The sequence below is a fragment of the Eptatretus burgeri genome, chromosome 12 (genome assembly GCF_056783735.1).
Source record: "Eptatretus burgeri isolate ZD-2024b chromosome 12, Ebu_testis_v1, whole genome shotgun sequence".
NCBI lineage: Eukaryota > Metazoa > Chordata > Myxini > Myxiniformes > Myxinidae > Eptatretus > Eptatretus burgeri.
The window spans coordinates 72,192,656-72,220,066 of NC_140972.1; the positions used below are offsets into that span (position 1 = coordinate 72,192,656).

The 27,411-nt window shown below is 41.7% G+C and overlaps 1 protein-coding gene across 1 annotated transcript in view; it reads left to right on the plus strand.

Moving 5' to 3' along the window:
* Window positions 1-27,006, plus strand: part of DBNL (drebrin like) — a 134,832-nt gene extending 107,826 nt beyond the window's left edge. The window contains exons 8-12 of the mRNA XM_085848499.1: window positions 277-343; window positions 1,667-1,718; window positions 18,577-18,653; window positions 23,092-23,176; window positions 24,656-27,006. Coding sequence (XP_085704625.1) covers window positions 277-343; window positions 1,667-1,718; window positions 18,577-18,653; window positions 23,092-23,176; window positions 24,656-24,795 — 421 coding nt within the window. The 3' untranslated portion in view covers window positions 24,796-27,006. The remainder of the gene's footprint in view (window positions 1-276; window positions 344-1,666; window positions 1,719-18,576; window positions 18,654-23,091; window positions 23,177-24,655) is intronic.
* Window positions 27,007-27,411: the final 405 nt, after the last annotated feature.

Genomic DNA, 27,411 nt, shown 5'->3' on the forward strand with positions numbered 1-27,411 from the left:
CGTTTGGGGGAATGATTGTCCTATTATGGACCACCCCTTCTCCACTCCCCCGGCTTTGGTAAGAGGTCCTTTCCGTTTGTGGCAATGTCAATATTGGATGAAAGAAGTTGGTAGATTTTTGATGGGAATCACAAATGTCATCAACACAAACATATTGTTTTGGGCAGACATGTTAATCTCGTTTTAGAGATTTAGTTTTGTTTCCAAATAGGAAATTCATTTCTGGTGTTGCCAGTGAATACCTTCTGTAGGAGGCTATTTGTTATGTCCCTCCAGGGAAATGGAAAATGAAAAAGAAGAAAAAGATGAAGAACACCTCGAGGAAGAAGTGCCGGCAGTGAGAGTGAGCTCCGCACATGGCAATAAGGGCCAAGTCGCTCGTTATGGAATGATAATCTTGGGGGTTTATTTGATGTTCTGTTTCCAACCATTATATTTCAGGGTGGGTTTTCCTTTGTCATAATAACTGGAACTTATGATTGTGTCCTGTTGAGTGTGAGGATGAGGCGTAGTCAAACACAGGAATTGTTTTACCTCTTCCACCGAAGCAGGAATGGTTAAAAACTAGAGCATAATTGACTGTAAAACCAAACGAGTAGATTTGGTCCAAAGATCTTCTCAAATGTCTCCTGGCTAAAAACAATAATCTTTTTAGTGAAAGTTTCACTCACATATTGTGTTGCTGTTAATTTATTTGTTGCTTTTATGGGGGGTTTCGGAATGTGTTAATAACCGCTACTTAATAACCCATCCTTATGGATGGGATAATTCCCCCACATGTGTAATACCCCCTCATATTTACATTGAGAGAACTGCCCCCCCCACAACCCCACCCCACCCTGAACTCCTGGACTATGACATTTCCTTTAACCATTAAAATCCCCCAGGCACTCCCAGAGTACAACCACCAGTTTTCAACTGATTCCAATACACTTCTCGAATTCTAGGATGATGTATGACATCTTGGACGGGACAAATGAAATTGGTTCCTTAATGAAATGGGGTTCAAGGGCAAGGCAGTTCATATTAAGGAAGTTTGCCATTTGTTTTTGGTTTGTCATTTTATCAAATATCATTTCATTCCCCTTCCTACAAGGGTTTCTTTCAAGTATTTTAAATATATGATTTAATATTATTATTTATTTGTTTGTGGTACACAATTGCTCAACGTGACTCCATGGTGATAAGGGTGCGATGTTTCCGTAAGACAAGTTTTGCGTGATTGGAAGAAACGTTTTGACCGGCACAAGTAACCCAGTTTCACCTTTTTAATTCACAGCGGACCAAATTATATTGTATTCTAATACATGAACCCATGCCATCTGCAAATGACCAGCTTGTTCTCACAATGTCGCAATGGAAGTTTGTTAGCTTAGGCCTCAGAGACGCAAGGTAATATCCCACAAAATTGTCCTCCAAGTCAAGCGGTGACTCCATTATGTCTCGTGATGTCAGAGTAAGGCTTATTCCCGAGGGGTCCTGGTGGGGATGTTTACGAAATACTGCACCAAAGTTATTTCCTTGCAAAAACAAGGATCATCCTACTTCCTTGTAACTTAAACCTCCGTCCCATCCATGATAAAGGCTTTGATGGATGTCGTAGTATTTTGTGTTAATAGGTTTTTGTTTTTTTCCACGTGTTTTTATTTGCAATCTTATCCCTCAGGTTGCATTACCTGATACCAAACCAGAATGGAAAACTTCCAGTGAACAACAAGGTAGGCATTTTCTTGGACCCGTGCCACCCATGTTATCTTTGTTTGGCAGCAACTGCCTCTTGTACTTGGCCTCTTATTCAACTTGTAGTATCCTCGAATATTTCCTCCTCCTGCTTGTTTAAAATTGATGAAAAGCACATTTTTACTTTTCAAACCCTGCATTAAACATTAATCTGCATTAGGTGATTCTGCTCAGTACTGCGTTGTCGGATGTTGGCAGGGCAATGGTGTCATGTTGACTGTCTGAGTCAAGAAATACAACCGGCAAGCCATGCTTTGCAAAAGGATTGCCATTTCTAAATGCATTGTGGGTAATTTTAAACTCTTAGGACACGATTACAGAATAGTATGTTTAATGTTTTGTTTATTTATTGATATTCATTACTTTATCTCTTTGACATTGATCATTAATAATCTATGCTTTATCTGGTTTAAGTGGGTTAAGCTACTTCTCATATTTTTTGATCAGACTGGCATTTTTGATGGCGTAATGGTTGGAGCATCCGCTCTGAACCTTGGAGGTCAGCGGTTTAAACCCCGGCCGAGTTATATGAAATACTTTACAAATGGAACGTGCTACTTCCTTGCTTGACCCTCAGCATTTAAAAAGGACAGAGCATCAACAAACAATCATCGGTTGGCAACCATTGCACAGGATTGATGGGCCTAATGGCCTCCTGCTTTGAATTTCCTTGTACGGGAACTCCTGTTATAAAGCACTATTGACATGAGGGTTGATCAGAAAGTATGGTGAAAATATTGATTACAGACATCGCAGTAACTTTGAACGATGAACAGTGACACATAAACCCCTTTGGTGCAGCTGCATTACGTCTGCATCATCGCAATATTTCTTTCTCAACTCTGCAGGTACGTTTTAGCTCCTTTTGCACCACAAGTGAACCATACCGTGCTGCACCAAATGCACTTGGCACAGCAGGAGATTGCTTCGTCATTGAATCACCCTCTTAAAATTATATTACTTCCATAATTTTATCTTCTCTCATTATTGTTAGCATCTTGACCACCCGTTGCATTATCGGTTGATTTGCCCCATACATGGTTGTGCTTGATTGACAAAGTCAGCCTTTTACTTACTGAACCACAAACAGGCAAGAAATCATAAGCGCAGATGGGTTAAGCTACTTCTCATTTTTCTTTCTCAAGCATGCACTCTTTATCAATTGAAATATTTATTCCTTCGTGACATGAGATTCTGTGTGACCCTTTCGTAATAATGTTCTTCCCGCTGATAGAGCCGATGGTGCGCTTCTGCTTTGCACACTTGCTCATCCGTGTCGAAGAGCCTTTCTGTGAGGTGGTAAATTGTCTACTCCATAACACCTCATTTGTTTGTGAATCGATGGATAGAGGATAAGAGGTTTTTGTGCAACAACAAAAACAAAAACATAACGAAACATTCATTTGTTCCTCCAAGTATTTGATGTGTCTTATTACCCTCGCCAGAGGAGAGGGAATTGTATTTGGGTCCATCGGTTTGTTATCTTGCCAAAACTTCGTTTTTGCAAGATCTGTTACTTGGTAAGTTTTTTTTATTATTATTATTTTTTTTTATCTTGCCAAAACAAAGTTTTTGCAAGATATGTTAGTCAGCTTGTGTTTTTTTTTTATTATTATTTTTTTGTTTGTTTGTCTGTAATCACGTATAAAAAAATTCTGCAGAGCACAGTTATCATTGGAAATTTTTGTAACTTCGTATATCAGAGGCCTATTGAGGTCCCTTTCAATGCACAAAATTTTGAAGGTCAAGGTCAAAGGACAAGGTCACTTTGTCGCAAATCAGGGGAGTCGACGAAACCCTTATTTTTTGAGTAATTTTGATCGGATCGTCTTAAAACTTTATGGGAATATAGATCATGGTCTGGCGCTCAGCTGATTAATTTTTGGTGGTGATTCGCCTTGACCTTCATATGTTTTTTTTGGGGTTTTTTTTGGTCTGTAATCACGTATAAATCCCTCTGCAGAGCACAGTTATCATTGGAAATTTTTGTAACTTCGCATATCAGAGTCCTATAGAGGTCCCTTTCAGCGCATAAAATTTTGAAGGTCAAGGTCAAAGGTCAAGGTCACTTTGTCGCAAATCAGGGGAGTCGACGAAACCCTTATTTTTTGAGTAATTTTGATCGGATCGTCTTCAAACTTCATGGGAATATAGTTCATGGTCTGGCGCTCAGCTGATTAATTTTTGGTGGCGATTGGCCTTGACCTTCATGGTTAGTGCCTGAGGTCAAACATATTTGACCCCAAGGTCAAATTTTCAAGTTTTAGGAACCATATCGTGTAGTACCTCAAATTGAACACCTCGATGAGTGCTTTCTAGATATGTCAAGCTTGAGACATTATGACGTCATTTGGTGACGTTATGAGGCAAACGCATATTTTTCATGGTTGCTCTGTAGAACGATTGTCATCGGAATCTCTCGTAGGCAGATATTCCTCAAGGAGTCGCTCCTGGTGGATAGCAGCTCTGTTCACCTCAGTGTGACCTTAAAGAAGTCACACGTGGTCACCTTTTGGCAAGATACGGCAGGGTGACATTGGTTTATTTGTTTGTTTGTCTGTAATCATTCGATTTTTCACCTTTATATCACTCTGTAGAGCACAATTCTCTTCGGAAACTTTTGTGGGTACACATATCGTAGTATTATTACAATATCCTTCAGCACACATAAAGGTCAAGGTCACTTTGCGGTAAATCATGGAGGTTGCCGAAACCCTTATTTTTTGAGTAATTTTGATCGAATCATCTCCAAACTTTATGGGAATGTAGTATATGGTCTGGCGCTCAGCTGATTAGTTTTTGGTGGCGATTGGCCTTGACCTTCATGGTTAGCGCCTAAGGTCGAAATATTTTGACCCCAAGGTCAAATTTTGAAATCTTAGGTACCATATCGTGTCATACCTCATATGAAAACCCCCTTGATGAGTGCTTTCCAGATCTGTAACAAGTTTGACGCTATGACGTCATTTGATAACGTCATGACGAAAAAATTGATTTTTTTTTCATGGTTACTTTGTTGAACGATTCTTATCGGAATCTCTCGTAGGCAGATATTCCTCAAGGAGTCGCTCCTGGTGAATAGCAGCTCTGATCACCTCAGTGTGACCTTAAAGAAGTCACACGTGGTCACCTTTTGGCAAGATACTGCAGGGTGACGTTGGTTTTTTTTTATTATCTTGCCAAAACGAAGTTTTTGCAAGATATGTTAGTCGGCTTGTATGTTTTTTTTTATTTTATTTTATTTTATTTTTTTGGTTGTTTGTTTGTTTGTCTGTAATCATGTATAAAAAATTCTGCAGAGCACAGTTATCATTGGAAATTTTTGTAACTTCGCATATCAGAGGCCTATAGAGGTCCCTTTCAGTGCACAAAATTTTGAAGGTCAAGGTCACTTTGTCGCAAATCAGGGGAGTCGACGAAACCCTTATTTTTTGAGTAATTTTGATCGGATCGTCTTAAAACTTCATGGGAATATTGTTCATGGTCTGGCGCTCAGCTGATTAATTTTTGGTGGCGATTGGCCTTGACCTTCATAAGTTTTTTTTTTTTGTTTGTTTTTTTTTTTGGTCTGTAATCACGTATAAATCACTCTTCAGAGCACAGTTATCATTGGAAATTTTTGTAACTTCGCATATCAGAGGCCTATAGAGGTCCCTTTCAGCGCATAAAATTTTGAAGGTCAAGGTCAAAGGTCAAGGTCACTTTGTCACAAATCAGGGGAGTCGACGAATCCCTTATTTTTTGAGTAATTTTGATCGGATCATCTTCAAACTTCATGGGAATATAGTTCATGGTCTGGCGCTCAGCTGATTAATTTTTGGTGGCGATTGGCCTTGACCTTCATGGTTAGCGCCTAAGGTCAAACATATTTGACCCCAAGGTCAAATTTTCAAGTTTTGGGAACAATATCGTGTAGTACCTCAAATTGAACACCTCGATGAGTGCTTTCTAGATATGTCAAGCTTGAGATATTATGACGTCATTTGGTGACGTTATGAGGCAAAAGCATATTTGCCATGGTTACTCTGTAGAACGATTCTCATCGGAATCTCTCGTTGGCAGATATTCCTCAAGGAGTCGCTCCTGGTGGATAGCAGCTCTGTTCACCTCAGTGTGACCTTAAAGAAGTCACACGTGGTCACCTTTTGGCAAGATACGGGTCACCCTGCGGGTGACATTGGTTTATTTGTTTGTTTGTCTGTCTGTACAGAACGTGCAAACATAGGAAATAAATGCCACCTAGTAGTAGCAAGTCGTACATGTTATCTTTTTTCAACTGAGTACCTCTATCAGGAATGTACAATTAGTATGTGAATACGTCTATAAAATACGTGCGATAAGACCACACAAAACAAGTCCTGGCTATGGTCTGCGATCTTTCATTGCTCGATCTAGTTTAAAACATCATACATATGCAACCTATTCTGTTGATTCTCATTTTCTTTTTGATTCAGAATGCAGTTTATTTACCTTTTTGCAGTCATTTTTATTGTGTGGCTATGGCATGATTTTGAGAAATTGCGACTTTCGTCACATGGCGAATCGAGCATGATTGTGTGGTTTAATACGCCACTTGCCTACGTTAGTCCCTTAGTTTTTAAAAATTCCACATATTAATTTTATCCCAGCATAAAAACAACATCCATTTGGCTAATGGGTGACATTTTGTATGATGCAATAGAGCTACGAGCCACCAAAGGAGATTGTACACACAAAGTTTGAAAGACAGAGACAGCATTGTACTTTTATTTTTTTCCATAATTGACATGCTGGGTGACAGAACAAATTAACACAGTATGTGGGTTTTAAACCTGGGGTCACAGCATCATGAAGCAAATCATGCTTGGATGGAAATGCCAAAAGTTTTCAACAGCTTTTTTTTAATTGCAAGAGTTGCCATAAGCTTCATACCAATACACTGGCTAAGACTATGTTAGGAATTGATAATGACTTGGTTAGACGTTCAGATCAGAGACAGCTAAACAGTATTTACTCTGAATATTACAAGATAGCTGTCCTAACTGTACGTACACTCATGAATGTTAACATCTCACATGATGCCTTTCAAAGATTTATGCTTTTGCATGTATTTGTTGGCCTTCGATGCTGTTGGCCAGATCTTGACGTCGGTGTAAATAAAGCAAAATAATAATTCGACAGTGGAATTGAGATTGTTGAAAAGTGTAGACTATCCCTTTTTACAAACCAATCATGTTATGGAAATATTGCAACACTCCTATTCTCCTCCCTGCATCCCCACAAACAAACAACTCCATAATTTACATGGAGAATAACCTCTCCACGAGAGCAAGATCCAATGCAAACAGATTGTGTAACTGATTCTTTTCACTGTTGTAAGTACGATGGAAGGTTTTCTACTGTGTGTGTGTGTGTGTGTGTGTGTGTGTGTGTGTGTGTGTGTGTGTGTGTGTGTGTGTGTGTGTGTGTGTGTGTGTGTGTATATGATTATATATTGTTATGGATGCGGCCCGGATAACTCAAACTCCAATGTGTATCAAAAGACCACGGACGTTGTCTACCGCACTCACTTCTGGCGGGATCCTCACTTTGACTCGACATTACTAATGGCACCTTTAATATGCAATTCCAGATTATACCCATTTGTGGGATTTATTCCAGGCTTTCATCAGTAAGCAATGTATTGGTAATAAACGGGGAGAGGGAGAAAGGGGAGAAAGGGAAAGAGCACAGCCTCAAGTGGCGAAACAAACTGATACCAATTAATAAATAACTCGTGAGTTCATAGAACACAATACCTGTGCAGTGTTTAGGTATATACTTGAATGTTAATAAAATAATGATTTTAACATGTTGACTGCCGATTACGACAATACTTGTAGTGCTATGTGTATCAGATTCTGCCACTGAGTATTCTCGTCGAAAATATTACGTTATTGTTTGTAAACAGAATATGCTACCATTACCAGATAATGCAACAAATGATCTGTTGGCAGTTTGGTGATCATCATTATCAGTCTACATAAGACGCTTTGCCACGTCATCTGCATCCATGCATGCCATTTTGAATGGTAATGACAATTGGTAAAAATGAAAAAAATGTGGTACTCAGCACACGATCTACCATCAGCAATGATGTAATACCAATGTCGATACAGTGCATAAAACAGTCCCACCAGACAGCTCATACCTGGCATACGGAATTGAAAATCTTGTCCTACTGCCTGCTACGAGTTTTCTCATCACGTGAGGTTTTCCCAGCAATGGATAAGAAATGAACTAATATTTGCTCATAGAAAGGTAAAATTTGAAAATAAAGTACAGTTTATGTACATGCATACTTGGCTCGAAAATGGGAATGGTGTATCCTTTAAGAGTGGGCAGTCAACGGGTTAAAGATCATTAAAAGAAATCCAGAAGTTTAGTGTGACTGGAGCAGTTTTATAAATCACTTTATACGCTGCCTTCAGAAAGTATTCACACCACTCGACTTTTTTCACATTTTATTGTGGTGCAGCATGAATTTAAAATGGATTGAATTTTAAATTTTTGTCACCGATCTACACAAAATACCCCACAATGACTAAATCAAAACATGTTATTAGAAATTATTACAAATTAATTAAAAATGAAAACCTGAAATATCTCGAGTCAATAAGTATTCAACCCCTTTGCTATGACGCTCCAAATTGAGCGCAGGTGCATCCAATTTCCTTTGATCATCCTTGAGATGTCTCTATAAATTGAATGGAGTCCACCTGTGGTCAATTCAATTGAATGGACATGATTTAGAAAGAAATACACCTTTTTATATGAGGTCCCACAGTTGACGGTGCATGTCAGAGCAGAAACTTCACCATGAATTCCAAGGAACTGTCCATATAACTCTGAGATAGAATTGTGAGGAGGTATAGATCTGGGGAAGGTTATAAAATCAATTTCTAGAGTGTTGAAAGTTCCCACGAGCACAATGAGCTCCATCATTGGAAAATGGAAAGAATATGGAACCAGACTCTTCCTAGAGCTGGCCGTCTGAGCAACTGGGCAAGAAGGACCTTGGTCAGGGAGTTCACCTAGAACCCAATGACCACTTTGACAGAACTACACAGTTCCTTCGCTGAGATGGGAGAACCTGCCGGAAGGACAACAGTCTCTCCAGCACTTTACAAATCTAGGCTTTATGGGAGAGTGGCCAGATGGAGGAAACCACTGCTGATAAAAAGGCACATGACAGCATACCTAGAGTTTGCAAAAAGGCACATGAAAGACTGAGAGCATGAGGCAAAAGATTCTGTGGTCTGATGAGACAAAAATTTAACCCTTTGGCATGCCTACAAAGTGCTACATTTGGCAGAAACTAAGCACAGCTCATCATCCATCTAACACCATCCTTACTGTAAAGCATGATGGTGGCAGCATCAGGCTACAGAGATGCTTTACAGCAACAGTGACTGGGATATTCGTAAGGACAGAGGGACCAATGAATGGAGCCAAATTCAGGCAAATCCTTGAGAAGAACCTGCTTCAGAGTGCAAAAGACCTTAGACTGCAGCAAAGATTTACATCTCAACAGGACAATGACTCCAAGCATACAGCCAAAGCATCACTGGAATGGCTTCAGAACAATAACGTGAAAGTCCTTGAGCGGCCCACCCAAAGCCCTCACTTGAATCCCATTTTAGAAATATGGAAAGACTTGAATATTGCTGTTCACCGATGCTCCCCATCCAACCTGCCAGAGCTATCGCAAATCTGCAAGGAAAAATGGGAGACATCCCAAAATCCAGATGTCCAAAGCTGGATACAGACATACCAAGAAGACACGAAGCTTTAATCACTGCCAAAGATGCTTCCACAAAGTGTTGACTCAGGGGGGTTGAATGCTTATGAATGCAAGATGTTTCAGCTTTTCATTTTTGATTAATTTGTAAAAAGTGAAAACATGTTTTTAGAACTTTGTCATTTTTGGGTATTTTGTGTAGAGCAGTTACAAAAAATTAAAATTGAATCATTTTAAAATTCAGGCTGTAATACAACAAAATGTGGAAAAGTTGAGGGGTGTGAATACCTTCTGAAGACACTGTACACTATAATAAGATGGTGTTGAGTTGCAGTTCCGAAGATGGAGGCCTTATTGATCACCGTAGATGTACATAGCCATATGACAGATTGTTCTTCACCCCCAATACTGTACTATCTCACACGCCACACCCTCTAATGCTATAATCCCGATATATCGATATATTGCATAGTTTTTGAATGTATTATGAAGGTGATTGGTGTTATACAGTGTTCAAGTATATCACTAAATTTAAATAAACGTTTAAAGAGTTTTAAAGGAGTATGACTACAAAAAAATTATAGGTTCTATCACCATTTCTCCAGTGTCTATTACATCACCCTATCGAACACGTGACATTAGTTATTCATGCCTGATGTATGTTTTTATTCTGATATCCTTAAAAACAGGAAGTTTTCTGTTTGGAATGATTTTCAATTCTGTTTGACTGCCTGCCTGGCAGTCAGAGTGAAAATCGTATCTTGCTACTCTCTGCACGTTTGTGATCCGGTCTAATTCAGAGACCAATACAGTGAAACGAAAGGCTAGTCTTTCTTTTCATGTTCTCATTCGTGTTCAAAATACAACATTCTTCCGGTTTCGGTTTTTGAGGCAACGGTTGGTTCTCTCCAGGGGTCTCTGCTGACTTTCTCAAACATAAGTTTCCGGTCGTTGTTTGTCGCATTTTGACTTGATTTTGTTGCTTACTGTGTGTGTTCTTAGTTCGGTGTTGTTTCAAAATTTGTGCTATTTGGTGAGATTTGTCGATTTTGTCAAATCGGGTTTCCCTGTGGCCTACCCGCCTTCCCATCTATGTGCAAGATCGTGTTTATTTATATTTTTTTCCTTAATACCATCAATTCTTATTTTCTCCACTTTTCCTACCACCCTCTTTCTATCCCTCCCAACTACACCCTCTGTTTCTTGTCTTAAAATATAAAAAATACAACAAAAAAACCCTTTTTGCTCCTTACCTTATTCCCCACGTAACCACGTGACTTCCTGTACCGACTCTTCTTCCCCCTTCTTCTGCCATCCGAACATCTTCCTTCCATTTTAGCCGACCCACATTCACGCCATACACCTTCACAATTTTTTTTATTCAACCTTTCCTTTACCTAATCTTACCTAATCTTTGAAAATCAATCAAAAAAATGTTTGTTTCTTTATATCTTTTCACTTCTAACCGAACACCTCCCGGAACCACATGCGTTTCTCTACCCCCTTTCTTCTTCTTCTTATTTTTGTTGACCTACCAGCTTCCTTCTGTGTTTGCCGATCCAAATTCACCACACACCTTCAGAATTTTTCTGAAACCTTTCTTTTTACTAACCTTACGTAATCTTTATTAAAAAAAAAAAAATGAAAACAAAAAAACAGTCTCTTAAAATGTTACATCTTCCTCTTTCGCACGTGTGGTTCTCGGTATTACATCATAATTCACTCCTCTTCTTCGTTTTCAAAGGGCTGTTTTCAATTTGACCTTTCCTTCGTCCGGTGTCTAAAACAGTCCAAATGTTACAACATTTATTTTCTCCATTCTCTTAATTCTCCTTTATTGCATCCCTCACGTAATGTCTTTAATTGCATCTCTGACTTAAAAAACTTCACCGTTTGTAATGTATGTTAGTGTTCCATCAATCATCCTTTTTTTTTTTTCCAACTTCAGTGCCAATTCACCCCACCTCTTTAAATCTACCTCTTCCAAACCCCTCACCTGTTATCCCCTCTCCTTGCACCTCTTCACTGTCTTCTTCTTCAGCATCAGCTCCTCCTCTGTTGTCCCAAAGTGTATGGTGTTCTAACATCATCTGTGGGCTCCATTCTAACCTCCCAGATATCTTACTCTCCCAATCAGTGCACTAAACATTTCAAACATGCTCCTTCTTTCCTCTCACACCTCTCCCTCTTCCCAAACGCTCAAATATTATACCTCTCCCTGCCTGTAACCTTCTTCACCATATCACGACCAATTTTCATCCTTCTCCTCTCCCCACCTTTTCCATAGCCCTCCTTCCCCTTGGCCGTGCCTGCTGTCATCGTCTCCCCTCCCTTGCAAGCAACCTTAAAACTCTCCCCCTCCCCTCCAGGCTTCCCTCTCCTCTTTCTCAAAAACTCCCCCCTCACCCTTCTCCCTCAACTCTCCCATCTCAGCCTTCTCCCTCCAATCTCCCCCTCACATCCACAAAGGTACCTCCTTCCCCCTCCCCCTCTCTTTCACCTCATCATTCCACCTCCTCCAATCTTCAACTGCCCTCTGCCCCCTCTCTTATTACTCCCCACTGTACCTCAACCCCTCACCACCGAGCCTTTTCTCCTCCTCATCCAACCCTCTCCCCAACTTCTTCTACAATCCCCCACACTCTTTCAATAACTCTCCTGATCTCCCCCCTTCCCCCACCTCCCATGCACACAAAACCTCCTTCTCTCTCTCTCTCTCTCTTCCTTAGCAGTGTGGACCTCAAACATACAGAGCCTTCACTAAAACCTGACAGATCTTTCCATACAGGTTGCCACTGACAAACCAGACATAATCTGCTGAAAACAGAAACATTCCTCCCTCAAGACATCTCTGACTCCTGAGTATCTTTCCCGAGTTACTCCCTCGTCCGGTATGACAGACCTGAGCCTCGGCCTGGCGGCGAAGTTGTTCTCTTCATCAAAGACTCTATTCCTCAGCACACTCAACATTTCAAACATGCTCCTTCTTTCTCTCATCACACTTCCCCCTCTTCCTAACCCCTAAAATCTTGTACCTCCCCCTGCCTGCTCCCTTCTTCACCATACCACGACCAAGTCTCATCCTTCCCCTCTCCCCACCTCCCCCATTGCCCGCTCCTTACCCGGATCTCAACCAACCATACTCCATCTCTTCTGCATCTGATTTTGACCACTTTCCTTGAAAATATCTGCTGTTTTTCCTCTGCTCTAATCAGTTAATCTGACCACCTACTTGCCAAAGTAGACATCTCTGGCTGTTATTAGAGAACCACCTCAACTCTGTAGTCTGGAATTTCACTCAGGCCGACTGGCAGGGTCTTCAAGCAGCCATCAAACTTCTAGACTGGTCTCCTATCTCTACTTCCTCCAACATCACCTCGTCCTAGGAATTCTTTCAATGAAATTTTTTTCTCTCTCTGTCTCTCTGTCTCTCTGTCTCTCTGTCTCTCTGACTCTCTCTCTCTCTCTCTCTCTCTCTCTCTGTCTCTCTGTCTCTCTGACTCTCTCTCTCTCTCTGTCTCTCTGTCTCTCTGTCTCTCTCTCTCTCTCTGTCTGTCTGTCTGTCTGTCTGTCTCTCTCTCTCTCTCTCTCTCTCTCTCTCTCTCTCTCTCTCTCTCTCTCTCTCTCTCTCTCTCTCTCTCTCTCTCTCTCTCTCTCTCTCTCTCTCTCTCTCTCACAGATTTATCCCATCTTGTCTTCAGTTGTCCTACCTTTCCTCCCATCCATGGTACACTGAAGCTTGTTGTGAGGCAGTTGTCCTGAAACAACTTGCCTTTGCCTCATGGAAAGCAAATCCAACTGAGGGTAATCTCAGTTCCTTCCACAAAGCTTGGAATAAGCGTGTCTACCCTGAGGAGAGGCAAAAAACAACATCTTTCAAATCTCAAGTCTGAACTCTTAAACTTTCTCCAAATCTTGGTGGCGTCTAGTTAAGTCTGTTTCTGGTGTATGTTTCCCCTCCATCCCCTCCCTTACCTCAGATGGCTGCACAGCTGACGTGGAAAGACACTGTAGGTGAAAAGGCTGAATGCCTATACTCCACGTTTGCTTCTAAAGCTTGTGACCAAACCCATCGCTTTCTGCACCCACCTTAACCAGTCGCATCCAGCTTTTTCTGGATTCTGTTTCCTTTTCTCCTGACAAGGTGGAGAGCTTGCTGTCAAACCTCGACTCAGGTTCTGCAACCGGTCCAGACGGCATCAGCCTACGTGACCTAAAAACCTGCTCCTCTGCTCTTGCTCACCCTCTCTTTGTCTAGTCACCGTCTCATTTGCTCAAGGTCATCTGCCATCTACTTAGAAATCAGCAAACATGACCGCTTTGCATAAAAAAGGTGCAAAAACAGATCGCGACAACTATAGACCAATCAGCCTTCTCCCAATCATCAGCAAGATGGTGGAATCCATCATGGCTTCAGACATTAAATCCTTCCTCTTCTCTATGCCTGGTGTTGGCTTAATGGTTAGGGTGGCGGGCTTTGGATCCGAGGGTCCCGAGTTCAAATCCCGCTCAGCTGTTAAATTAATACCAGATGGGGTTAACTTGGCCTCTCATCTTTCTGAGGTCGGCAAAATGAGTGCCAGCATGCTGGTATGGTATACTGTCGGAGTGGTGACCCATCCAGGATTGTGCCCAATAGCCCCCACAGTAGCCGAGGAGACTGCTTAAGCAGCACTAACGCTCTGCAAAGAGTGTCGTCCAAATCTCCTCCTCCTCCTCCTCTTCTCCAATGGCTTGATTTCCGATCATCAATTTGGTTTCAAACCAGGTCACTCTACCCTGGATATGCTGATTCTGCTCTCCCAACAATGGATGTACATCCTCAATGCCAGACATGAAATCAGAGCCATATCCCTAGACATATTGCGTGCTTTCGATATGGTCTGGCACCCTGCCCTGCTCACCAAACTCTCTTCCTATGGTATCCAAGGCCATCTCCACTCATGGCTCGCAGACTTCCTCTCCTGTCGCAGCCAACGTGCGGCCCCAAATGGAGTTCTCTCACCCCCCTCTTCCTGTCCAGGCTGGTGCTCCTAAAGGCAGTGTTCTGGGCCCTGTTCTTTTCTGGTTTTCATCAATGATCTCTCCAACTTTCTGGAAAATCCTCTTTATCTCTTTGCTGATGACTCCATCCTCAGCCGTACCGTCGGATAGCAGCAGCAGCAGCCCCTTCAATCTTTGCAGATCTGAATAAAATCACAATCTGGTCCAACACGTAAACATGTCTTTCAATCCTGACAAATCTCGCTCTCTCATTATGTCTCTCTGAAAAGACCGTCTGGAACCCCCCCCCCCCATCTACTTTCTCAACAATCCCCTTGGAGAAGTCCTTTCTTTCAAGCTTCTGGGTCTCACTATCTGCCATGATATTTCCTGGGAAAGCCACATTTCCAACCCAGCCTCCAAAGCCAGTTGCAGACTGGGCCTCCTTCTTGCAAAGTCCTTATTTGACACACCTGAGCTGACCACATTCAAAGCTTTCGTATGTAGTCTGATGGAGTCGTGCTCTCCCCTCTGGGCTGGTGCTCCTGCCTCTCACCTTTCTCGGCTTCACACTGTGGAAACCAGGGCATTTCAGATCATTGGCATCTCCCACTATGAGGCTGAGTCTTTGGGTCTCTCACTCTCTCACTGCAGGCAGGTCAGTGGTCATTCTATCTTCTACCATCTTCTCTCGGGTCTTGCCCCCCCCTGTTCTGTCTGTGATATGTCCCCCCCCCCATCTTTCCACAGGGTGCTCAAGGTCCACCCACGACCCCCTTCCGGTAAAATTACCAAAATCAAGAATCACTGCTCACCTTCACTCTTTCATTCCTCTTTTTCCCCCACCTTTGAAACAAACTCCCACACTCTCTTCAATCCCACTCTTCCCTCCAGGTCTTCAAAACAGCTGTTCACCACCGCCTCTAATCTTCCCCCATCCAAAACCACGATTTTTTCTGCCCCTGTTAATCCACCCCAAACCCACCTCCTTCAACTTCCCTGCTTTCCTTTCTGAAAGTCCCTGCAGTGTCCATCTTGTTTACTCTATGTACCCCGCCCCATCCCTCTCCCTCACACAGATCTACTGAGGTCTCTGTTCCCCACTGCTTTGTCCTTCCCTTTCCCTCCCCTCTTATCTCCTGGACCCCTTGTTGGACGTTCTGTGTGTTATGATCTTTCCTGGGAAAGCGAGCCTCCACAATTTATACAAAAACAAACATCCATTTATAGAAGCTGTTCATAGATCATAAGCTGATAAGACAGACAGACGGATGGACGGACGGACAGACATGAAGCAATTGCTTACCCCGCTTTTTGCTTCGCGTGCCTGGGGAAATAATATCCCTCGGGCCACCATGCCAATGACGAGTGTTGCGATGTTCCCTTTTAGTGTGTTGGTTATGGTGATGGTGTTTAAACCAGGCAAAAAAAAAACTCCCTCACAGTTAAAATGCAATGACTTGCTTTAGATGAAGTCCATTTGATTTAAAAAAACAAAATCCTTTCCATCGTCTCTCCAGCCGTTTCCAGAGAAGAATGGATTCCTTGGTGTGGAGCCGCCGAGGCCCAATGATGGCATCAAATGCAAAACAAAAAGAGTGCTCATTTGTTGTCGTGGTTGCTCAAACAAGCAAACAAAAATCCACTTCACTCAATCGTCCATGGTCCTTCACTCAATGGTGGACTTTGCAGTCCATCTGGTTGCTTTTCCATTGGGCCCCACTCTCCCATGCTTTCCCATCAGGCCACATAGACTCCTGGTGCTGCAAACAAAAATCCCACTGAAAGACGTTACATCGTGGAAAACCATATAAAACCAAGGTTGGGGAAATCGGAGCTCAGATACAAACATTTGGGGGTGTAAAGATGAGGGGCTCGTGAAAATAAATTTGACCCTGCCTTATCTTCCACTTATTACGTATGTTTATGTTGAACATGTACTTTTGAAATCACTAGTATAAGGTCAGGTCAGGTATGGGAGCATGTGCCGGAGCAGCGCATCACTGCGTCCACTTTCTGCTGGTAACAATTGGAAATAAGTCAGAGATGGTACCACCACATCTCACAGCACTCTCAGTACCAGAGTAAAGTTCAGATATCAGATTGATCAGTTTTGGTGGCACCCCACGAAGACCAAGAATCCTCCAGAGGGCATCCCGATTCACTGAATCAAAAACGCTTTACAGAGATCAACTTAAGCTGCAAGCAGCCCCTCTCAAAACTCTCGTCTGCATTTGGTGAGGACCCGAAGAGCAAGGATACAGTCAATCATTGTCCTCTTTGGTGTAAAGCCTGACTGCTCTGGTACTGATGCTCAAGTAGATGGTGGCGAATCCTATCAAGAATTATCCGAGCAAAGACCTTGCCCGGCACTGAGAGCAGCGTCACCCCTCAGTAATTGCTGAAGTCCTGGCGATCACCCTTCCTTTTCCAGAAACGGACAACATGGCACCTCTTCCAGTCAGTTGGGATGACGCTTGTGTTCCAGGCAGAGCACAGAATTGCATGCATTGACACAAGTACAACATTTCCACCAGTCTTGAGAAGTTCAGCATGGATGCCACAGATCCCAGAAGCTTTACCCTATTTCAACCGGTTCACCGCAGCCTGTGTTTCTACAAATGAAGGTGGATCACAGTTGATTTGGAGGGTCAGCAATGGCGATAGCAACACCCATGACATCCAACTCAACAGGTGGTGGGTTATCCTGGTACAGCCGCTCAATGTAACCGGCCCAGCAGGCCTTCACTTCAGGCTCTTCTGTAAAGAGCCCACCACCTTCCGCTCTAACTGCCGTACACCGAGGAACAGGCTTGGAGGAATGCAATGCATGAATTAAGCTGTAATCAGAATGAGAATCACTTGACCAGAGGTGATGCTGTACCCCCTCACAGATTCCTTGCACATAGGCCTCCTTGTCCACCTTTGGCACATGTAGTTTTATGCCTCAACTACCTGAACAGCTCAGCTCTGCCATTCAGCCTGGCCCTGTGACTGGTCAATAGTATCAAGTGTCCTTGAGAGACAAAATTCTTCTTCGCCCTTCGGTGAGTTCCAAGACATCCACCGGCATCATCAAGCATGGTGGTCTTGAAGGCACTCCACAAGTCTTCAGGATTCCCAAAAGCACCCAGATCCCCCTAAATCCCCACTCAGCCTGTTCACAAACACCTCAGCTTCCCTCTTATCCTTGAGCTTGCCAACATCCAGCATCTGCTGGGATGGTACCATTCTTCCAGATTTATGCTGCAACTTCAGAATTGCTACAATAAGACAGTGGTCAGTATTGAGGAACTGAGCACTCCGGTCGACCCTGCAGTTCTGGATCATCCTCCAGCGACCATCAACGAGCACATGGTCATTCTCCTTTGCCACACCGCCAGCGTTGGAATACCAAGTCCAGCGATGAGCCTGTGGGTGCTGAAACCATGAACCAGCCACCCTAACTCCATGACTTCTTGCAAAGTCAAGGAACTTAGTGCTATTCTGTTTCATAGTTCCAGACCCATGGGGACCAACACATGTCTCATAACCATTTCTATCAGTTGCAGTCGATGCATTGAAATCCCCCAAGACTAGAAGAGTATCTCGCCTGGGGCACTGATCAACCAGACTCGAGTGTGGCATAGAATGTGTCCTTCATGGTGAGATCACTCGCCTCAGTCGGAGCATAAACAGAGACCAGGGATGACACCTAAGGAGTGACAAATCCTAAGTCTCATAATACACTCGTTAACAGGTGTTACCTCAATTATCTTTGAAGTCACCTTGTTGGACACAGCTACAGTAACTCCTTGGGAATGGTAACCATCAGAGTGATCATACCAATATTAGGTGTAACCACCCTCCAAGATCTCGCCACTATCCAGTCTCTGAACCTCAAAGAGTGCTGCAATACCGATGTCCAAACGCTTGAGCAAAGTATAAGCAAAGTTTTAATATAAAGTATATAGTTTAAGCTTCGCCAATTTATCCCCTAAAGTAAATCCTTAACAATATACAAGGTGTATTTGTGTTTTTTTTATTTTTTTTAATCGTCTGGTTGAGAAAGCTCAACAATGTTAATTTGTTTTAAATCCCTCTTTGCTTTATAGAATTGCAAGAAAATATGGAAGAGGATGTGACAGAGGATGCAAATGTTGTACCTGATTTTGAATCACCTGAGGATGAGGTAAATGAAAATGGAATAAACATCTTAAAATGGAATCGTTGAAATGGTGACTTATCCCCTCATGTTGTTTGCTTCAACATACCTTTGCTTGGAATGTGATCGTTTGCAGCGTGTTGTTGTTTTTTCTGCTTATTACCTCCACCACTGAAGGTGAAGGAGGTTATGTTTTCACTCGTATGTCTGTTTGTCTGTCTGTTTGTCTGTCTGTGTACAGGATATCTCAAAAAGTTGTTGACTGATCCGGACAAAATTGTGGACAGGCTCGGTGTGTGACAGGATGAACTGATTAGATTTTGGTGAAGATCCGGATCTGGATCCGTCTACGAGAATTTTTAAAGTGATTATTCACCATTGAGAGAGAGGGCCAAAAACTATATATACAGTGGGGAGAACAAGTATTTGATACACTGCCGATTTTGCAGGTTTTCCCACTTACAAAGCACGTAGAGGTCTGTAATTTTTATCATAGGTACACTTCAACTATGAAAGACGGAATCTAAAACAAAAATCCTGAAAATCACATTGTATGATTTTTAAATCATTAATTTTCATTTTATTGCATGAAATAAGTATTTGATCACCTACCAACCAGTAAGAATTCCGGCTCTCACAGACCTGTTAGTTTTGTCTTTCAGAAGCCCTCCCATTCTCCACTCATTACCTGTATTAACTGCACCTGTTTGAACTCGTTATCTGCATAAAAGACAGCTGTCCACATTCAATCAATCAGACTCCAACCTCACCAAAATGGGCAAGACCAGAGAGCTGTCTAAGGACATCAGGGCCAAAATTGTAGACTTGCACAAGGCTGGGATGGGCTACAGGACAATAGGCAAGCAGCTTCGTGAGAAGGCAACAACTGTTGGCGCAATTATTAGAAAATGGAAGAAGTTCAAGATAACAGTCAATCTCCCTCGGTCTGGGGCTCCATGCAAGATCTCACCTCGTGGATCCTCGATGATCATGAGAGGTGAGGGATCAGCCCAGAACTACATGGCAGGACCTGGTCAATGACCTGAAGAGAGCTGGGATCACAGTATCAAAGAAAACCATAATTAACGCACTACGCCGTCATGGATTAAAATCCTGCAGCGCACGCAAGGTCCCTCTGCTCAAGCCAGCGCATGTCCAGGCCCGTCTGAAGTTTGCCAATGACCATCTGGATGATCCAGAGGAGGAATGGGAGAAGGTCATGTGGTCTGATGAGACCAAAATAGAGGTTTTTGGTTTAAACTCCACTCGCCGTGTTCGGAGGAAGAAGAAGGATGAGTACAACCCCAAGAATACCATCCCAACCGTGAAGCATGGTGGTGGAAACATCATTCTTTGGGGATGCTTTTCTGCAAAGGGGACAGGACAACTGCACCGTATTGAGGGAAGGATGGATGGGGCCATGTATCGTGAGATCTTGGCCAACAACCTCCTTCCCTCAACAAGAGCATTGAAGATGGGGCGTGGCTGGGTCTTCCAGCATGACAACGACCCGAAACACACAGCCAGGGCAACTAAGGAGTGGCTCCGTAAGAAGCATCTCAAGGTCCTGGAGTGGCCGAGCCACTCTCCAGACCTGAACCCAATGGAAAATCTTTGGAGGGAGCTGAAAGTCTATGTTGCCCAGCGACAGCCCCGAAACCTGAAGGATCTGGAGAAGATCTGTATGGAGGAGTGGGCCAAAATCCCTGCTGCAGTCTGTGCAAACCTGGTTAAGAACTACAGGAAACGTCTGATCTCTGTAATTGCAAACAAAGGTTTCTGTACCAAATATTAAGTTCTGTTTTTCTGATGTATCAAATACTTATTTCATGCAATAAAATGCAAATTAATTATTTAAAAATCATACAATGTGATTTTCAGGATTTTTGTTTAAGATTCCGTCTTTCACAGTTGAAGTGTACCTATGATGAAAACTACAGACCTCTACGTGCTTTGTAAGTGGGAAAACCTGCAAAATCGGCAGTGTATCAAATACTTGTTCTCCCCACTGTATATATGTATATATATATATATATATATATATATATATATATATATATATATATGTATATATATATATATATATATATTTATTGCACGATATCTCAAAGAAGTTGTGCTCGGATTCGGATGAAAGTTGTTGGACAGGTTGAGTGTGTGACGAGGAAGAATTGATTCGATTTTGGTGAAGATCCGAATTCGGATCCGGAGATGAGAAATGTTTAATTTTTAAAGTGATTCTTCACCATTGAGAGATAGGGCCAAAAATGATATAGGACCATATAGCATGATATTTCAAAAATGTATTGGGCCCGGTATGTTCTCGTGGATCAGGCATTGTGTGGCGGAGGTATGTGCTCTTCTAGTTATAATTAAGTAATTGTTTTGCACGAACTATAAGCTGTTTTGTAGGCCTGAAATTATTCCTTAATCCTTAAGTGGTGAGGAAATGTTCATATTTTATGTTCTACACACTCAAATGGACTGAGTTTAAATAATGAGCATAACTTGTGAGATTTTGTAAATGTTTCCTTTCACGCCTGTGGAACCAACTTCCACGTTCTCTTCAATCTCACTCTTCCCTCCAGGTCTTCAAGATGGCTGTTCACCACCATATCAGATACTTCCCAATCCAGAACCATTATCTTTTCTACCCTCGTTGACCCAAACCCGAGCACTCCTTCTAAATTTACAGTTTTTCTCTCCTGAGAGTTTCCTTTTGTATCCATCTTGTCCACACCATATCTTGTCCACACCCCCCCCCATTCCACCCCACACCCATTGTTTGTCCATGTCTCCCTCGAGCTTGGCCTTCAGCTCTGCTGTTGGTACCACCGCCTCCCCTCTCCCCTCTCTGCTGTTCATACTAGCTCTTCCTTGTCTATGTATATCAAAATAATAATCATGGTCATTGTAATCTGGGTGGAAGTTACACCAAAAGATTGGAAGGAGATGGCAGGGAAGGAAAGGGGAATGCAAGGTTGCCCCCAAAAAGTTTGATAAACAGCATCCTCTGCCCTCCTCCACATCCCCAGTTTCTCCCAGAAAGTTTCTCCCCAACTGACATGAAGGGTCAAATGGTCAGTATGTAGGAAAGGGCTTTTGTAATTTTTTTAAATGATTATTTTTGTATGCAGAAAACTTGGCCCACAGAGGAGCTAAACTACAGAAGGCAGCAGGTTCACCGAATGTCTCACTGTTTCCCTCTGATCCTCTGTCAGACACTGCACATGAGTGGTAGAAAGGAAATTGGTGTGCGAGGGGTCCTCAAAAGTATGGAGCAGGAGCGAGTAAGGAGGGAAAGCATGAGGTGACGACGGAGCAGCACTTGTGAAAGACTGGTGGGCAGGGCAAGAGACAATAGACACATGGGGTTATTTGCACACATGAGAGGATAGAGGGATGAAGAGATGGAGATGAACATTCGTCTTTGCATCTGGGAAGGAATTATCAAAGAACATGGGTGGGTTGGTGGAGAAAGACAAACAACGAGGGCTGAAGGAGCCGGGCCGGAAGTGACGTGATTTTAAACGGTCCACGAACCAGTCTTTGAGGGCAAGAAGCAGACTTTGCTTGTGTGCAAGTCTTGGCTTTTGAATTTATCCTGATATCGTTTCAAAGAACACTATACATGCCCTTTGGATAACAGCTTCACTAAAATGTGACCAAACACCTTTTCATCCCTTGAACTGGATCCAGGTTTGGCCTGCGTATTCTCTTCTGCTCAAAATGCCGGCCATTCTTAAATCTCGATGTTGCACCAATATGGGCCTTTGCGGCACTTGCCATTCCTCGTGGTGTTACACCTGGCTGGGGACCTGCTGGAATGGCGTCGGCCGACACGAACATTGGGCTAGCTTGGTTGAAAGCACAATTTGTGTGGGAGGACGGTACTTGAGCTTTTTCAGAACTGGAACAGTTTGCATTGCAATTGAGGCATATATTCCGTTCAGTGCAGGGTGACGAAGACTTTGGTAACACACTTTGGGTGCTTTTGTCTTAGTTCTTTCTTTTGTATACAAAACAGGCTCATGGAAGAGATCGAACACAGAATAGAGAAGAACAGCTGGACCACAGTGGAAGGCAGGGAAACGCACAAACATCAGGGTAGAGGGAGACCACAGACGGATGCTTTAAACAGGAATGGAAGAGGGGGAAGAGAGAATGGAGAAGGGAGGAAGAGCCAAGTGGTGAACAAGCTGGATACATGTTCAAGCATGACAAGTGAGGGGCTGCTCCAACAGGAAGGGAAATCCAGGGATGACAAAGCAATGGAACGAAAAGTTTGCCCACTTGTTAATGTTTTGATGTGAGCAAACTCTGATGTGTGTAATCCAACATGTCTACTCTGTGTCTGCAATAAGAAACCTTCGCCTTGGGGGGGGGGGGGAGGGGGGGGAGGTGTGCATGTCAATATATCATAGTCTGCAACATATGACATTGATTTGTAATTTCTGTTTGTCAGGGTGAGCCGGAAGTTCCAGAAATCCCAAGCTTAACTGTGAAACCTTATGGTCTATCTGCCCGAGCCATCTATGACTACCAAGCTGGTGAGATCTGAAGTGTGTGTGTGTGTGTGTGTGTGTGTGTGTGTGTGTGTGTGTGTGTGTGTGTGTGTGTGTGTGTGTGTGTGTGTGTGTGTGTGTGTATGTGTGTGTATATATATGTATGTATATGTTTGGATACATATACATACATATATATACACTCCTTCCCCTCCTCTCCCCCCCCCACCCTCACATTTTATATTTGTGATTCTTCGTTGACTTATTTTGTTTAAAAGAATGAAAGTAGAGCATCATGGTGAAAATGAAGGCAATTATGTATAATAATAATGATGAAGAATGACATCATACGTTAATTGCGTGAGAAATTGGAGTTGTGGTGGATAAACTCTTTCTACGTTTTCCATTTACAATAGTTTATTGAAATAAAATTCTGGGTTAAATTTGATTCCAACATTTGATCAATACCTGAATCGTGTGAGAGCTCGAGTCCTGCTGCACTATTCGATTGAATCTGATAAGTCTGTGGGTCGGGGTGCACCTGAGTGTGGGAATAAATTGTTTTAACTCCGCCATCGAAGATGGACGGAGGTTATGTTTTAAGCCCTCTCTCTTTGTTTGTCTTTGAGCAGGATATCTCAAAAAGTTGTGCACGGGTTGGGCGTTTGACAAGCACAAATTGATTAGATTTTGGTGAAGATCCGGATCCGGATACTAGAATATTTTGAATGATTCTTCAGCATTGAGAGATAGGGCCAAAAACGATATATAGCACAATATCTCAAAAAGTTGTGGAGAAGTGATGACAAAACTTGGTGTACAAGTTGGGATCCGGATCTAGATCCGGCCTATCAGTGCGATACAAAACGTAAACTGTTCAGCCTGGTGGAGATATGCGCTCTCCGAGTGCTGTTCTAGTTCCTTTTATGTTACAAAATCACTTCGGATATTCACAAACTATATTAGTGAAGATTAGTTAAGACAATCTTAAAAAAGAACGAGAAATAGATGCAGTAGTGTTTCATTTTAATTATTCACATCGGTGTGCATGAGAGAAGTGTGCGGGGACGAGGAGATGAGGCCGTGAGTGGATTCATATTTACAATGAAGTTGGCAATCCTTTTAAAGTAGAACTGACATATTGTCAGAGCATCATGGCGTTAAATACCAGTGTACAACATCGCCATCTGCTGCAAGAAATGAAATTTCAGCAATATATATATATATATATATATATATATATATATATATATATATATATATAAATATATATATATACATATATATATATATATATATATATATATTTGCTCTTATGTTGTAACTGGTGTTGAGAAAATAGTCGTATCTCCTACCCCTCTTCCCCTCCCCCCCCCACTCCCATCACCAAGCATGTTTTGTAGCTCTAACTAGTATGTCTAGGTTACTGTAGATGCAGATTAATTTGTACAATCTCCTAAGCCTGTTTCCCTGCCCGCCCTCCTTCATGATGTCCACTTTCACCTCTCCTCGACATTTTTTCAGCCGACGATTCTGAAATATCCTTCAACCCCGATGAAATAATTTCCGAGATCGAACAGATTGATGAGGGATGGTGGCAAGGCAGAGCTCCAGATGGCCACTTTGGTATGTTTCCTGCCAATTATGTTGAACTAATAGAATGAGGCCAAAATGGATTGGGTGTGGGGGGGGGGTGCAGAGAGTAAGCAGGGATGAAGTGAGAGGGGAGGATTTATGGGATTCACTCCTATAGTTGAAATGGGTGAGAAGAAGTTGTCGTGGCGATGAGGAGTTAATAATGCTGGGATTGTCATTGTGCTGAGGGATAGGCTCGTGTCATTAACTGTTGCATATTATATTTGTGTTTAATCTTGAAAACGCATTCCATGGTCAAAGAGAACATGTAATATTTGGTTAAGATGGGTGTGCTGAGTGAAGATGACTTGTCTTTCACTTGCAATTTTCATCACACCACATCTCATGAGAAGACAAAATACTTTTTTTTTCTTGAACGCAGCCTTTTTGTAATTTTTTTTTTTTAAATTTAACAATAGTGTTAATATGTATTGTATCCAAAAGAAATGTATTTTCCCCCGGTTAATTATTGGGCAAGATGTTTATTTTGGGAAAGTCTCAATACATTGCAGCTTTGTGCATTTGTTTTCTTGTAACCATTGTTAAAACGTTAACAGTTCCATACAACTCTAATTATAATTTGTACACAGCAGAGCGGCCAACAATTTGAGAGCTATTCAGGATTTTGCCGAAAGTAACTTTAAAGGGTACATTGGGGTTAAATTCTCAAATGCAAGCCTTCGTCATGTCATGGCGTGCGAGAACCGCATGTTCATTCGAATATAAAAAGCCATTTTATTTAATAACGAGCGGCTCTGCCCGTCAAGGATGGGGGTGATGGGATAGAATGGCATTGGATAGGACAGGAGAACCATACAACGAGAACGACCTCCCAGATGTAACGCATCCACTCCAATTCTGGGAGGTCAGTGATTCAAACCCGCCCTCGGGCGAGTCACACCAAAGACTTTTTTAAAATGGTACATGCTGCTTCCTCGCTTGACTATCATCAGCATTAAAAAAAAAGGATAAAGTAAAGACAAACAACCATAGGTTGGCTACTATTTTACAGGCTGAATTGCGGTCTCCGAGGTTGAAGTTCCTTCGAAGGGAACTTGTATAACAACAACAGTCCTGTGACGATCAGATTAAATGGAGACGATAATAACAACAACTAGAGGGGGAGCACTCGGTAGAGTGCAAAACCTCCACCGCCAATACTGCTAGGTCACTCAAGTGAACCTGACATCCTGTTCATTCAATTTGACGTCAACAGTGCTCACAGAGTTATAGTTTGCAACTTTCCCTTTTACTTTTACATACTCAATTCATTCGTCATAACTAGATTCTTTGAGACAGAAATTGATTTTACGTGGGTATATCCACCTGAAGTTCCAAAATCAGCCACAATTATAATTTTGGCATGTTTTTTTTGTTGGAAATCACTAATAACATGTAGAAATGCAAAAAAAAAAAAATCAAATATTTTTTCAAAATGGCCGCCATAGCGGCCATATTGGACTTTGGACCAAGTCCAAAATCTAATGGCATGATCCTTGGACCATACCTAATCCCCCCACCAAGTTTCGTCGAAATCCGTCGGAGTTTTTTCCGTAATACTGTTCACAAATAAACAAACAGAAAGGGGTGAAAACAGTAACCTCCGATCTTCGATGGCGGAGGTTAATAATCCAGTGACGGTTTGGCATTTTGCAGTGCTGCCCACTGTAATGCCATGACGTCATCCGGTATGATGCTTTGAGAAAAAGGTCTTCTTTTGACTGGGCTGAACGGCATAAAAGAGGGAGTTGCAAGTAAATTTAGATGCTGTTATAATAATTGTAAGACTGTCAATCAGACATAGGAAGTTGGGTGACAGAGAGGACATCAGAAATGGAAAGAAAAAAAAACAACTTACTATTTAATGAGATAACTTATAAAAACTATTTGAAAAACTCAACCTTTCACCCTTTTATTTTTATTTTTTAAAGTGCATTCCTGTTCTAACCATGAATTTAAATTGATGGATCGCTCGCCAAGCAATCATTGTGTTATCAAATGCAATTTATAGAAGAAATGATGAAATTTCTTTTTCAGAAATATGCGCTGTTAACCTTTTGAACTATTTTTTTTTTTTTGTTCATAAAGTATTTTTAACAATTGATGTCACACTTTTGCCAATTTGTTCGTTTATTGCATTTCTCTGGTCCTGATGGTTTTGTTTTTTTCGGATTAATTTAACTGATCGGAACAAATGATGCATTTGTCTTTAAACGACGGAATAAATTGCTTTTACATTTTTTGGTTTTCTTTTTTTCATCATGGAAATTTTTATTTGCTGTTGATATGGATGGATAGTGTTTTGTATTAAACTCTTCGATGAACATTCATTTTTAGCTGGCCTGTTCGAAGAACAGAGAGCTATAGCGATACGCCTGGCGTGAGCGTGAAAATGTTAGAGTTTATGGTGCAAGTTATTTTTTCCTTTCTAATGTTTTTATCTATCACACTTTTTTATACACCCAATATATATATATATATATATATATATGAATGTATATATATATATATATATATATATATGAATGTATATATATATGTATGTATATATATATATGTATATATATGTATATATATATGTATATATATATATATATATATACATATATATATATGTATGTATATATATATATGTATATATATGT